Raw genomic sequence first — 14,175 nt, forward strand, 5'->3', positions numbered from 1 at the left:
CCAGGCAGGTGCCTCAGACGCACTGGGGCCTCTCCAAGTGCCACTGGGTGCTTGTGGTTGGACATCTGAGCTCTGCCTGGAAAGGTGAAGAACAGTATTCAAGATTTGAAAAATATGAGCACACTTGCATCAGCTGAAAGGATTGACTAATCTTAATGTCAATATTTTCCCGTGATGAAATAGTGGAACTTTTGAGGAAGAGTACATCTCTGGAGAAAAGAATTGATGTGTCCCTGACAACTTGCATTACTGCTCTGTTATGCTGTGGACGGCATCTCAGGAATCTTTCACATATTCCCCCATGTCCTGATTAAAGGGATCATTTCTAAAGTCCTCTTTGCATCAGACTATCTGGACATATGCACTTTCCATAGTTCTCCAGGTTTCCTGCTCCCCTTGCTCTTTATCCATTCAGATACTCAGCTCTCTAGCTCTGCTCTGAGCTTCAGGGAGTCTGAAGCTTGCCTCCTCTTTCAAGAGTCTAACTCTCTCTTTACCCAGCTCCTTAGCTGTATTTCTGTCTAGCTGTATCTCTCCTACCTAAAACATTTCAAGGAAGGTTATTGCTTGTGGAAAGTGGAGCTCACTGCAGGCAGCTTGGAGTTAACACATAGTGTAGGAGTCTATTTGACTTTTTATTAAACTTCATCATATTTTATTTTTCTTTGCCTGCAGTTAAGGCAAATCCTCCTGTGTCTGCAGCTAGTTGTCTAAGGCAAGCAGGTGGGAATTGGTGCAGAGGAGCTGTACCATTCAGCTAGAGCCTTGAGTGGAAAAGCGTTAGATGTTAAAAAAAGTGATGCAAGTCCCCAGTGGCTGAAGAGGGAAATGGCAGGGTTGGGGAGGTGGGAGGAAGGTTGTCCATGCAGGTCTCTTATCAGAACTGCTGCTTTTCCTCCATGTCCAGACCTCATTAGGAGACACTCTGGATCAATATCAATTGGAGAGGGTGGACATCACTTATTCTGCAACATGAAGAATAAAGAAAGCTTAAAAAGCAGACATCTTTGTTTTACAGGTGCTCACTGAAACCTTGCTCTTGTAAATACACTCCTTTAAGGAAAGGGCATCTTCTCAGAGGCCTTGCTGGCAGAGACGCCAGCCATAGACAAGAGGACAACGACCTCAGTTCTGTTGGGAGCTTTGAGCCCTGGCAGTGCCCTGGGCTGTCTCCACCACAGCCTGTCCTACGCTGTCCCACGCCTGCGCCTGTTTCCCTGCAGACGGTAGATACCCAACCTGCTTCACCACCTTCCTTTCACCCCAGGATGTCTCCACCTCTCCTGATGTCTCTCTGTCCTCACTTGCTTTTCCTTGAAACACAAAGCCAGGGGCTGATCACAGGCTCCCCCTGGGTGACCTCTGGCACCACAGCACTGCCCTACGAGTGACATTTCCTAATGTCACAGCTGAACCCCACAAGCTGCAGGTTGTTGCTGTATCCCCTTCTCATGCTGTTTCCCACTACCAAGAAAAGCTCCATCATCTCTGAAACAATTCTTCAGTGACAAGCAGTGACTCTACTGCCCTCAGCCTCCCCTCCACCAGGCTAAAGCAGCCCTGGTCCTTCAGCCTCTCCATAAAGGCCTTGTCCTTTAGACCCCAACGTCATCTTGGCAGACCTCCTCTGGACCCTCTCCAGTTCCTCCCCATTCCTCCAGTACAGGGCATCCCACACTGGGACACCCTATTCTAGATGTGGCCACACCAGTGCTGAGATGAGGGGGATAATAATTCACCTTGTCTGGGTGGCCGCTCACTCCCTAATGCCGCCCCGTATGCAGCTGGCCTGATTTATGGTGAGCACGCAGCATTGGCTCATGTGGCATCCCTTGCAACGTCCAGGTCCTTCTCCTCAGGGTCACTCCTCTACCCGTCAAGTCCCAGCCTGTCCTGATGCACAGGCTGTTCTGCCTCCCTGATACAGCACCTGCCATTTCTCCTTGTACAATGTTATGAAGTTTCTGTCAGCCAAATCCCCAACTCTTTCAAGACCACTAGGCTTTGTACCACTGTTCTCCACCCTTTGAGCCAGGCGGCCTCCAGCTCATTTCCCACACCCTCCATTTCTTACTCCTCCATCCCACAGCTCCCCAGTTTGGCTACAAAGAAGTTATGGAAGACCACGTCAAAGGCCTTCCTACATTCAAGGAGTGCATGCACTGCACTCCCCTTCTCCACACAGGCAGTCATTCTGTCACAGAAGGCAGTCAGATTGGTCAGGCACAATTTGCCCTCGATGACTTCATGCTGGCTGTTCCCGACCCCTTCATGTGGCTGGAACCAGCTCCAGGAAGATTTGCATCCCAGGGACTGAGGCAACGCTGACCAGCCCATCACTCCCCAGATCCTCTTTCCTGTCCTTCTTGAAGATGGATGTAATGTTTGGCAGGCAGGAGGGGAGGGCCAGGGGCCGGGCAGCGGCTGTGGGGCTGTGCCAGCTCCTGCTGCATCACTGGTCCCTGCAGTGTGGAGAAGAGGGACAGAGGACGAGTCAGCACCGGGGTGGTGGCAGGTTGTCAGGGGCAGGTCAGCAGGGGCCAGTGGGGGCTGCAGGGAGGGGTTGTGCCCGTGCCACCCTCCCAGCAGGACGGGGACATACAAGGAGCGTGCTCTGCCTGTTGTGGTGCTCAGGGCAGCTCCCCAAGGAGCACAGCTTTGCCTGAGGGATCTCGTGGTCCTTGGCCTCTGCTCCAGCACAGCTGGAGCAAGAACAAGAGCTCATGGGCCAGGCCAACATCCCCCTGGCACAGTCCCTGCGACAGCCTTCGGTGCCCCGTCCCCCACAGCCCTCCTGCTTTGGCAGCCTCCACAGTTTCTGCACCTTGCCCAGCCCTGGCCATGCCCCACGCAGGGGTTAGCACACAGCCGTCCCCAGGGCCTGTTGGGGTCTGGGCCAGGAGAGAGGCTGCCTAGGCCTGGCTCTTCCCCTCAATACAGGCACTGAGCCCAGCAGGAACGAGCTGGCCGCATAGGAAGACTCACCCATAAACGTGGGCTGTGCAGCCAGGGCTGCAAATGGCCTCCACTCTCCTGCGCCCGGCATGTCTTGCTTCCCCTCCACGAGACCTGGCTCTGCCCCACAAACCCACCGCTGTGTGTCCTCACCCCAGGGAGGGCATCAGTGCTGGCCTGCCTGGCCACTCCTGGAGCCTCCCCTGTGCTCCCCGCAGGGCCCCGAGCTGGCGGTGCTGCTCTGCAGAGCGAGCGGGCTGTGGTGCCCCAGGGCCACGGGGTGACTCTGCACTGGCCGTGGTGGTTGGGGTGAGAAGCAGACCCAGCTGGACGGGCACCATTGCACCTGACAACCCCCTACCAAGGGCTCTGTGGTTTGGATGATGCTCTGAGCAGTCACAGGACATTTCACATGGCTCAGGCTGTGTTCAGGTGTATCCCGAGATGCAGCCCAGGGTTTTCCATTGAAGGTGACATGAACCCCTCTCCAGGCGCCCTTCCCTCTGCCTGCTGGGTCCCCACTGTGGGCATTTGTCACCAGCCCTGTCACAGGGCAGACAGTCCCAGGCAGACACCGCTTGACCATTCAGCACCTCCAGGAGCACTGGGCACCCACAAGTGAGAGCTGAATCCAGCCCTCATTCCCTAACACAGCACCCCATGAGATCATCACCTTGAGCCCAGGGGAACCTTGGAAAACCAACAGGCCCTTCCATGGTGAAAGTCCTTGAGTGCATTCTTGACTCCAGCTTTGGAAGAAGAAACCAACTTCCAAGCACAGCACTGAGGAAATCCCCTTTTATTAGAGACTGGCCAGCTCTGACACAGTGACAGACACATTTACAAGAGCCCTCTGGCTTAGGCAGATGGGGTTTGTGCCTCTGGAGAAGTGGGATGAATTCAAATACTTCTGTACAAACATGATTATCACAAAGAGAATGCTGAAAGCACAAGAGTTGTCTGAGATAAATTCAAGTCACTTACAAAGAGGGACAGGACAGTTATTGCTGCAGAACTAGTACCAGTTGAGTCAGTTTCCTCAGTGCCTCCTTGAGCCCCCTGTTCCTCATGCTGTAGATGAGGGGGTTCAGTGTTGGAGGCACCACCACATACAGAATAGCCACCACCAGGTCCAGAGCTGTAGAGGAGATGGAGGGGGGCTTCACATACGCAAACATGACAGTGCTGATGAACAGGGAGACCACGGCCAGGTGCGGGAGGCACATGGAAAAGGCTTTGTGCCGGCCCTGCTCAGAGGGGATCCTCAGCACAGCAGTGAAGATCTGCACGTAGGACAGCACAATGAAAACGAAACACCCAAAGACTAAACAAAGACTATCCACAATAACCCCAATTTCCCTGAGGTAGGAGTCTGAGCAGGAGAGCTTGAGGATCTGGGGAATTTCACAGAAGAACTTGCCTAGGATATTGCCTTGGCAGAGTGGTATTGAAAATGTGTTCCCAGTGTGCAGGAGGGCATAGAGAAAACCACTGGCCCAGGCAGCTGCTGCCATTCTGGGACAAGCTCTGCTGCCCATAAGGGTCCCATAGTGCAGGGGTCTGCAGATGGCCACAAGCGGTCATAGGCCATGATGGTAAGAAGGAAATATTCTGCTGAAATAAAGAAGACAAATAGAAAGACTTGAGCAGCACATCCCAAGTAGGAAATGGCCCTGGCATCCCACAGGGAATTGGCCATGGATTTGGGGAAAGTGACAGAGATGGAGCCAAGGTCGAGGAGGGAGAGATGGAGGAGGAAGAAGTACATGGGGGTGTGGAGGCGGTGGTCGCAGGCTACGGCTGTGATGATGAGGCTGTTGCCCAGAAGGGCAGCCAGGTAGATGCCCAGGAGGAGCGAGAAGTGCAGGAACTGCAGCTCCCGTGTGTCAGAGAACCCCAGGAGGAGGAACTCGTTCAGGGAGCTTCTGTTGGACATTTGCTTCCTCTGGCCTTTGGAGGACTGTCCAGGGAGGAAAAGATATTGACACGTTAGGAGTGACTTGAACAAAACCCACAGCATTTCTCACAGCAACTCCCCACATGTCCTTTCTCCTTTCCAGGAGGACCTTCCTTCATCTTCTCTACTTGTGCTCTAGTCTGTGCTTTCTGAGTCTGCCATTGGGAACAGGGTCCTCTGTCCATGGACTCCAGAGGAGTCAGTCCTGCTTGTTACACAGACATTCAGAATCAAAACAGGATGGTCAGTCATTGTGCAGTGACCAAGTGTCCTTGCAGTGTTGTCAGCTGGAGTAGGTGAGACTCCTGAACCCCTGGTTGGCTCATCTCTAATCCATTTGGCTGGGGAGCCACGTGACCACCCAGCACATGCATAATTCATTGCTGTTGATACTTCTTAACCCCAGAGTATGTGACAGTTACTGCAGGAACATTTTTTTATTTGACTGCTTACAAATGTCTTAGCTATGCACAAGCTGACCACTTTTGCAGCAAGGACACTCCACCCAGGGTGTTAATCAACACATTTTGGGATACAACATGCACTAGACACAGCAGGATTTGCCACGGGGGAATTTCTACAACCTTCAGAAATTCCTACCTGCAGGGCTGCCATAACTCTCAGTCAAATACTTAATTGCCTAGGTCCAGTCAATCACCTAGTTTCAGGGTGGTCCACTGTCTCATGACAACCTATTCTCTCATCTGTGCAGATGACTGGCCAGGAAATTCTTGGACCAGGCAAGGAGCTAATGACCAAAGTGCTCTGGGTGTGCACACAAGCGTAGCCCTGGTACCCAGCCAAACAACAAGTATGAATCAAGAACAAAATGGATTTTTCATATCTGAAACTCGTCTGTAACTTCAGTCCCTTAGCTCATACCAGATGCTCTGCCACACTGGATACACGGAGAGAGCAAACAGCAACATGTATTTGGGGGTTAGGGGAGGGCAGTTTCTGGGGATGGATGCCCTGAGCTGAGTGAGGGGGATTTCAAGCAGTGACCCCGTGGGGATACTCTCCATGTCCTGCAGGAAGAGATGACATTAGCATCCAGCCCATCAGCCTCTGGAAGAGAACAACCCTGGGAGGAATTCATCTCCTCCTCTTTCACCCTTCTCAACAGAGGTGTCTGTATCCAAATCAATCACCACCAGCTCCCACTCGATGCAAGGGAGGAACATAGGCCCATGAAGGCAGGGGTTACAGGACCCATTGCAGAGGCCTCCGTTCCACTCAGATAGATCCTATCCTCACATCAGTTTACCACCTGCACCACATCTGCAGCCACAATAGGGGTTGTGAGGCAGGGGGTACAGGCAAGCTCTGTGTCCACATCCTCTCTCCAATTAAGCCTACTCAGAATGGGGAAGAGGTCTGCAACTTCTTCACAACCCATTCTCCAGAAGAAGGGCTGTAGCAGAGGGGCTTACTCACCACATGGGGCACATCTATTGCAGGGATAGAAATCCTTGGCTTTTTCCATTCCTAGAGAATCCTGAGGGGCAAAAGTGTTTGGGTTAGTGCATTGCCCACAAGAAGATGTCTCCTTAGGGAGACTTGGCGCAATCCCCAGCCCTACAGACTGCACTGCCCAAAGACCCACAGGCTAGAAGGGGTCTTGGACCCTTCACTCCCATGCAAACACCTCCAGATGGGCATGTCTGCATCTTACTCAGCTGTGTACATCCCCCTGCAGAGGAGGTTTTGCTCTCAGCCCCTCTGTCAGGCAGTGGTAAAATGGGCACATACAGGAGAGACGCACATCTGCTCTCCTGGAGGCTGGACTGCAAAGGAGGTGTCTCCTGCCCTGGATGCTGTGGCCTTGAGGGCAGAGGCTCTGCTGGGTGGCAGAGGAGACACAGGGGCTGGCTCAGGGGAAGGCATCTGCATTGCAGAAAGTGTCAGGGAATTGCCCACATCCACCCTCCCACAGCCTTTCCTGTGAGAAGTTTCCTCTCTTTCACGCATCATAGTGCTGCTGCCTGGCACTGTCCCGGGGCAGATACCTTCAGGTCTGCAGGTGCTAAGCAGCAGCTAAGACCAACCCTGAGGAGTCTAACAAAAATTATGGTGGTGCTGCTTGTAGGCAGAGGGGTGGCTGAGGGGATTTGCTGAGGTTCCTCAGGCACCAAACACCTCTCCTGACATGGCTGCATGGCCCAGCTCTGGTTCTCTCTGCCCTTGAGTACTGCAGGGTTTGTTGCCTTAGTGGGTGCCTCATATCATCATTGCATTGCCATCTGCTATCTATGCTGGCAGGTCTTTGTGCTGAACTTTGGCCTTTGCATACATGGTGTCTTTTGTTATTCGGAACAGGCTTCACAGCAACAATGCTGCGCTCAGCCCTGGTGCCACAGCTGAGGTTCTGCAGCCCAAATACACACAAATGCCCAAAGCCTGGGCCAGAAAACAAGAGGAAGGGGAGATGCACAAGCTGTTGCAGAACTACAAAAGCAACACTAGGCAACCTGAGGCAGTCTGTGGATCACAGACCCCGGTTCCTATGGGGAGACTTCAGTCTCCCTGTCATTCCCTGGGAGGGCAATGCAGCAGGGTAGAAAGAGTACAAGAGGATTCGGGAGGGTGTGGGGGACAACTTCTGAGCACAGCTAAGCCAGATAGGTCATCAACGGTGACACCTTCCTGGACCTGGAACCTGCAAACAAGGAAGAACTGACCAGGGATGTGACAATCAGTGTCGGCCTTGGGTTCAGGGGCCACGAGGTGGTGGAGCCCCTGCTCCTGAGGGGAGTGAAAAAGAAGAGTAGCAGAGTCCAGACTCTGGAGGTCAGAAGAGCAGACCTGGTCCTACTGGGGAGACTGGTTGAGGAATCCCATGGGAGGCAGCTCTGAAGGGCAAAGGAGCTCAGGACAGCTGGCAGGTCTTTAAGGACAGCTGGCAGATCTTTCAGGACAGCCTCCTCCAAGCTTGAGAATGGCCCATACTGATACCCAGGAGAACAAGCAGACATCCCAGGAGACAGGCTGGCTAAATGCACAACTGAACAACAGTACAAAAAGGCAGCACACAGGAATGGGCAGAAGGGAGAGGCTGCAAAGGGAGAATTTTAAAATTGTGTCCAGGGAAGTGCAGAAGCAGTTAGGAAAGCCAAAGCTCCTCTAGGATTGATGCTTTCAGGGGATGTCAAAGGCACAAAGATGATCTGCTATTCCTTCAGAAACAGTAAAAGCATAAACAAGGAAAATGTGAGCCCATGGCTGAATGGGGCAGGGAATCTGGTAACAGCAGATGCAGATAGGTCTGGGGAACTTAATGCCTTTGCTGCAGCCTCCATCAACAAGGTCTCCCAGGCCACTGTGCTTAGAGTTCAGGATTTCCAAGGAGAAAAACAACCAGCAGTGCCTGAGGGTTGAGTCAGGAACGATTTGCAAGAACACAAGTCTACAGGATTGGATGGGCGGCAGCTAAGGGTGCTGAGAGAGCTGGCTGCCATGTATCAGGGCCCCTCTCGATCATCTTGGAAAGCTGTGGAGACTCAGGGATGTCCCAATGACTGGAGGAAGGCCGGTGTTGCATCCATCTTCAAAAGAGGCCACGAGGACAACGTGGGGAACTACAGGCCATTCAGCCTCACTTTGATCAGGAGAGTGTCATGGTCCAAGTCTTCTCCGATCCCATTTCTAGGTAAACAAAGGAGAAGAAGGTGACTGGTAACAGCCAGCATAGACTTACTCATAGGATATGATGCCTCACCAACCTGATGGTCTTCTGTGTTAAAAGCACTGTGTACCTGGACTTTAGGAAGGCTTTTGACACTTTCTCCCACAGTATACTTGCACATCAGTTAGTGTGCAAGTTAGTCAGACAGCAGTGTGCCCGGGCAGCAAGGAAGGCCAACTGCCTGAAACAGGCTGAAAGCCTCCGACAGACCTGATGTCTTTGTCCCCTATGGCTGTTGTCTCTGCCACTGAGGCCTGTGAGTAGACACCAGGGCCTCGTTGTCCCCTTGTCCCCTTGCGGAGCCCAGGAGGTCTCATGTCATTGTCCTGCATTCAACATTGCACACCCCCACCTGCACACTGCCCCCAGGAAGAGCCACGCAAAACACGTGGGGGAAAGGATCTCCCTTCCCAGGGTCTCAGTGTCCATGCTTGGACATTTTGCTTGAAAAACACACCAAGGGTTAACATGGTATCAGAGCCACCTGCACATTTCCTTTGCCTACCTGTAATCAGTGATTACAATTTTCTGCTCTAATCAGCCCCCAGTGAGTCTTTGCTGCTAATGGCCCTCACTGGGATCTATTAACGCTCTACAAAGGATTGGAATTTTCTTCTGACTTTGACTTGAACATTTTGCTCAATCTCCTCGCAATAGCTGAGGTTCATGGACTCAGCACCAAATACACCATGGGGCTCATTACGATGCAAAAAGCCCTGATGAACCACGTCTCTCCCTATAATTTTCTTCAAGTAATGTATGGCTAATTGGTTTCAGCAGTGTAGCTGAAAGACAGTGACTTCGGTTAGAACATAGTGTAAAGGGATCCCTGCTTTTTAAGGTTTTTATGATTAGTATTCTTATTCAGCTTTCACAATAAGTGACAGCAACATTCTCCAAATGACATAGATCCAGAGTGTCTCCTGAGGAAGTGTGGACATGCAGGAAAAGCAGTGTTCCCCGAGGTCAGACACTGTACGGACAATCTTATTCCCCATCTACTCAACCCTGCCATTTCCCTCAATCAGCCACCTGGGACTTGCATCACTCCTGTTAAAGTCAAACCTTTCTCCACTGAAGTCTGCAACTGAATGTTGAAGCTCATATGCCCCAGTTCCCACCTTCTTTCCTTAGAGAACGAGCTGCAAATAGACACAGAAGAATTTTTCTTCATTGTAAGCCAGAAAAAAAACAAAAAAAGGCATGCTATAGTTTAGTAAAATTAATTACACTCCTCAACTGTATGCTAAGTCCAAGCTGCCTCCAATGAGGTCCCATTTCCACAAGGGATAGCCTGGCTAGAAATCTTTTGGATAGATAGGAAATGCTAGATAGAAACAGAATGAAGGACTTGCCCAGAGGAACAAACTACTGAAAGACGGAGCAAGCTTTAAACTCCCCACAATGCAAATCAACAGTGTGGTATGGGAATGAACAAAGAGTAATGGAAGGAGTTACAGTGTTGCAGTGCCCAGATCGTGTGCTGTAAAGTGATGTTAGAAATTGTTATTGTAATCAGGACATGTGGAAAAAGAGGAGAGTGCCACACAGCTCCTGGGGGTCCTGCACCATGCTGGGGGCTGTGCTGCTCTTGGGCATCTTGGACCAGGTTGTGTTTCTGTACAAAAGTCTGGAAAAGCCTTGAGGCAAGCCCCTGGAGAAGAGGGATTTTCCTGGGCCCTCAGAGCAACCCAGGCAGGACTCAGGCATGTCAAGGGAAACCCATCCCACCCACACCAAACCCACAGCTCTCAAGCCTGCGACCTTCCTGGGCCCTCAGACCAGGAGCAGGAAGGGTTTGGGAGCATCGCCACGTCCCAGACGAGCCTCCGTGAGGTCTTCAGCTCCACAACATGTCACAGCTTCAAGGGAGCTCTCTCAAGCAACACTTCCCATGGCCCTGGTGCACTGGCAAGACTTTGGGCAGACACCCAGGAGACAGGGCAGAGAAAGGACAGAGACCTCAGCGTGCACAGCTGGGCTCACAGCGTCACAGAGGGGGTGCCACAGGCTGGATAAGCAACCCAAAGAAGTAAAGGAGTCCTTCCTTTTGCAGTGACTTGGAAAGCCCCATCTCTGAGAGTATTCAAGGGGGATGGAGTCTCCCTTCTGCAAGAGTCACCCGGCACCGTGCAGAGACTAGGAGGAGCAGGAAGGTTGGTTGCAGGGATGTTCTCAAATTTCAGCAGCTGCAGAGCTGGGATTTGGTCACCTCACAAACTTCTGAATGAGCCCAAATGCAGGTCCTGAGGCATTGCACTGCCTTCCAGGCTCTGCACCGGAGCCTGGACAGCAGCACTGTGGTGTGTGGGCATGTCCTGAGATGCCCAGGATCAAAAACGTGGGAGATCCAGGGATCCAGGTGCTTGGGTGGCAGCTGGGTATGCCCAGGTTGCCAGCGGCTTTAGCAACTCCCAGGCAAGAAGCACCGCTTTGAGGGGACACTGAAAAGCCCAAGGCCCAAAAGAGGCCCAGGCAGGAGAAATGGCTTTCCCTAGGCTCAGGTTAGGTTCAGCCAGAAGGACAGCTGGGCAAAATGCATGGGAAATGGGAAAACTTCTCCAGATCAGGTCACTCCTCTACTGGTCAAGTCCCAGCCTAATCTGATGCACAGGCTGTTCTGCCCCCTCTGATAGAGGACCTGCCATTTCTCCTTGTACAATGCCATGAAGTTTCTGTCAGCCAAATCCCCAACTCTTTCAAGACCACTCGGCTTTGTACCACTGTTCTCCACCCTTTGAGCCAGGCGGCCTCCAGTTCATTTCCCACACCCTCCATTGCTTACTCCTCCATCCCACCTCTCCCCAGTTTGGCTACAAAGAAGTTATGGAAGACCATGTCAAAGGCCTTCCTACATTCAAGGAGTGCATGCACTGCACTCCCCTTCTGCACACAGCCAGTCATCCCAGCACAGAAGGCAGTCAGATTGGTCAGGCACAATTTGCCCTCGATGACTTTGTGCTGGCTGTTTCCAACCCCTTCATGTGGCTGGAACCAGCTCCAGGAAGATTTGCTTCCCAGGGCCTGAGGTGACACTGACCAGCCCATCACTCCCCAGATCCTCTTTCCTGTCCTTCTTGAAGATGGATGTAATGTTTGGCGGTCAGGAGGGGAGGGCCAGGGGCCGGGCAGCGGCTGTGGGGCTGTGCCAGCTCCTGCTGCATCCCTGGTCCCTGCAGTGTGGAGAAGAGGGACAGAGGACAAGGCAGCACGGGGGTGGTGGCAGGTTGGCAGGGGCAGGTAGGCAGGGGCAGGTCAGCAGGAGCCAGTGGGGGCTGCAGCGAGGGGCTGTACCTGTGCCACCCTCCCAGCAGGACGGGGACATACAAGGAGCGTGCTCTGCCTGTTGTGGTGCTCAGAGCAGCTCCCCAAGGAGCACAGCTTTGCCTGAGGGACCTCTTGGTCCTCAGCCTTGGCTCCAGCACAGCTGGAGCAAGAACAAGAGCTGGTGGGCCAGGCCAACATTCCCCTGGCACAGTCCCTGTGACAGCCTTCGGTGCCCCGTCCCCCACAGCCCTCCTGCTTTGGCAGCCTCCACAGTTTCTGCACCTTGCCCAGCCCTGGCCATGCCCCACGCAGGGGTTAGCACACAGCCGTGCCCAGGGCCTGCTGCGGTCTGGGCCAGGAGAGAGGCTGCCTAGGCCTGGCTCTTCCCCTTGATACAGGCACTGAGCCCAGCAGGAACGAGCTGGCCACACAGCAAGACTCACCCATAAACGTGGGCTGTGCAGCCAGGGCTGCAAATGGCCTCCACTCTCCTGCGCCCGGCATGTCTTGCTTCCCCTCCACGAGACCTGGCTCTGCCCCACAAACCCACCGGTGTGTGTCCTCACCCCAGGGAGGGCATCAGTGCTGGCCTGCCTGGCCACTCCTGGAGCCTCCCCTGTGCTCCCCGCAGGGCCCCGAGCTGGCGGTGCTGCTCTGCAGAGCGAGCGGGCTGTGGTGCCCCAGGGCCACGGGGTGACTCTGCACTGGCCGTGGTGGTTGGGGTGAGAAGCAGACCCAGCTGGACGGGCATCATTGCACCTGACCACCCCCTACCAAGGGCTCTGTGGTTTGGATGATGCTCTGAGCAATCACTGGACATTTCAAATGGCTCAGGCTGTGTTCAGGTGTATCCCAAGATCCAGCCCAGGGTTTTCCACTGAAGGTGACATGAACCCCTCTCCAGGCTCCCTTCCCTCTGCCTGCTGGGTCCCCACTGTGGGCATCTGTCACCAGCCCTGTCACAGGGCAGACAGTCCCAGGCAGACACCGCTTGACCATTCAGCACCTCCAGAAGCACTGGGCACCCACAAGTGAGAGCTGAATGCAGCCCTCCTTCCCTAACACAGCACCTCACGAGCTCATCGCCTTGAGGCCATGGAGAGCCCTAGAAATGCAACAGGCCCTTTCATGGTGAAAGTCCTTGAGTGCATTCTTTGCTTCAGCTTTTGAAGAAGAAACCAGCTTTCAAGCACAGCACTGAGGAAATCTTCTTTTATTAGAGATAGGCCACCTCTGACACTCTGACAGACACATTTACAGAAGGCCTTTGGGTCAGAAAGATGTGGTTTTTATCTCTGGAGAAGTGGGATGCATTGAAACACTTCTGTACAAACATGATTATCACAAGGAGAATGCCCAAAGCACAAAACTTGTCTGAGAAAATCAGAAATCACCTCTGAAGAGGGACGGACAGCTCATTGCTGCTGAACTAGTACCACTTGAATCAATTTCCTCAGTGCCTCCTTGAGCTCCTTGTTCCTCATGCTGTAGATGAGGGGGTTCACCGCTGGAGGCACCACCGAGTACAGAGCAGCCACCACCAGATCCACAGCTGGGGAGGAGAGGGAGGGGGGCTTCAGATAGGCAAAAAATGAGGTGCTGACAAACAGGGAGACCACGGCCAGGTGCGGGAGGCACATGGAAAAGGCTTTGTGCCGGCCCTGCTCAGAGGGGATCCTCAGCACGACTGTGAAGATCTGCACGTAGGACAGCACAATGAAAATGAAACACCCAAAGAATAAACAGCCACTAGCCACAAGAACCCCAACTTCCCTGAGGTAGGCATCTGAGCAGGAGAGCTTGAGGATCTGGGGAATTTCACAGAAGAACTGCTCCACTGTGTTGCCTTGGCAGAGTGGTATTGAAAATGTGTTCCCAGTGTGCAGGAGAGCATAGAGAAAACCACTGGCCCAGGCAGCTGCTGCCATTTTGACACAAGCTCTGCTGTCCATGATGGTGCCGTAGTGCAGGGGTCTGCAGATGGCAATGAAGCGGTCATAAGCCATGGTAGTAAGAAGGAAATATTCTGCTGAAATAAAGAAGACAAAGAAAAAGACTTGGGTAGCACATCCTGAGTAGGAAATGGCCCTGGTGTTCCACAGGGAATTGGCCATGGATTTGGGGACAGTGGTGGAGATGGAGCCAAGGTCGAGGAGGGAGAGGTTGAGGAGGAAGAAGTACATGGGGGTGTGGAGGCGGTGGTCACAGGCTACAGCTGTGATGATGAGGCCGTTGCCCAGGAGGGCAGCCAGGTAGATGCCCAGGAAGAGCGAGAAGTGCAAAAGCTGCAGCTCCTGTGTGTCTGCAAATG

General features: G+C 53.1%; 1 protein-coding gene across 1 annotated transcript; it reads right to left on the reverse strand.

The window, feature by feature from the left end:
• Window positions 1-3,956: 3,956 nt before the first annotated feature.
• LOC135324013 (olfactory receptor 14J1-like) lies at window positions 3,957-13,870 on the reverse strand. Its single transcript, XM_064499447.1, has 5 exons — window positions 13,352-13,870; window positions 7,594-7,657; window positions 6,180-6,193; window positions 4,777-4,915; window positions 3,957-4,093 (listed from the first exon to the last, which is right to left on the reverse strand). Exons 1-5 carry the CDS (start codon window positions 13,868-13,870, stop codon window positions 3,957-3,959), a joined length of 873 nt encoding a protein of 290 aa, XP_064355517.1.
• Window positions 13,871-14,175: the final 305 nt, after the last annotated feature.

This window comes from Dromaius novaehollandiae, chromosome 30, assembly GCF_036370855.1.
Source record: "Dromaius novaehollandiae isolate bDroNov1 chromosome 30, bDroNov1.hap1, whole genome shotgun sequence".
NCBI classification, from domain to species: domain Eukaryota; kingdom Metazoa; phylum Chordata; class Aves; order Casuariiformes; family Dromaiidae; genus Dromaius; species Dromaius novaehollandiae.

Coding starts and splice junctions, on each gene's coding strand:
- LOC135324013 (XM_064499447.1), bottom strand. CDS start 13,870: ATGGCTTATGACCGCTTCATTGCCATCTGCAGACCCCTGCACTACGGC. Junction 7,658..13,351: donor CGGTGAACCCCCTCATCTAC/AGCATGAGGAAC, acceptor CACTCCCCTCAG/GAGCAGGGGCTCCACCACCT. Junction 4,094..4,776: donor CTACCTGGCTGCCCTTCTGG/GCAACAGCCTCA, acceptor TCTCCTCTACAG/CTCTGGACCTGGTGGTGGCT.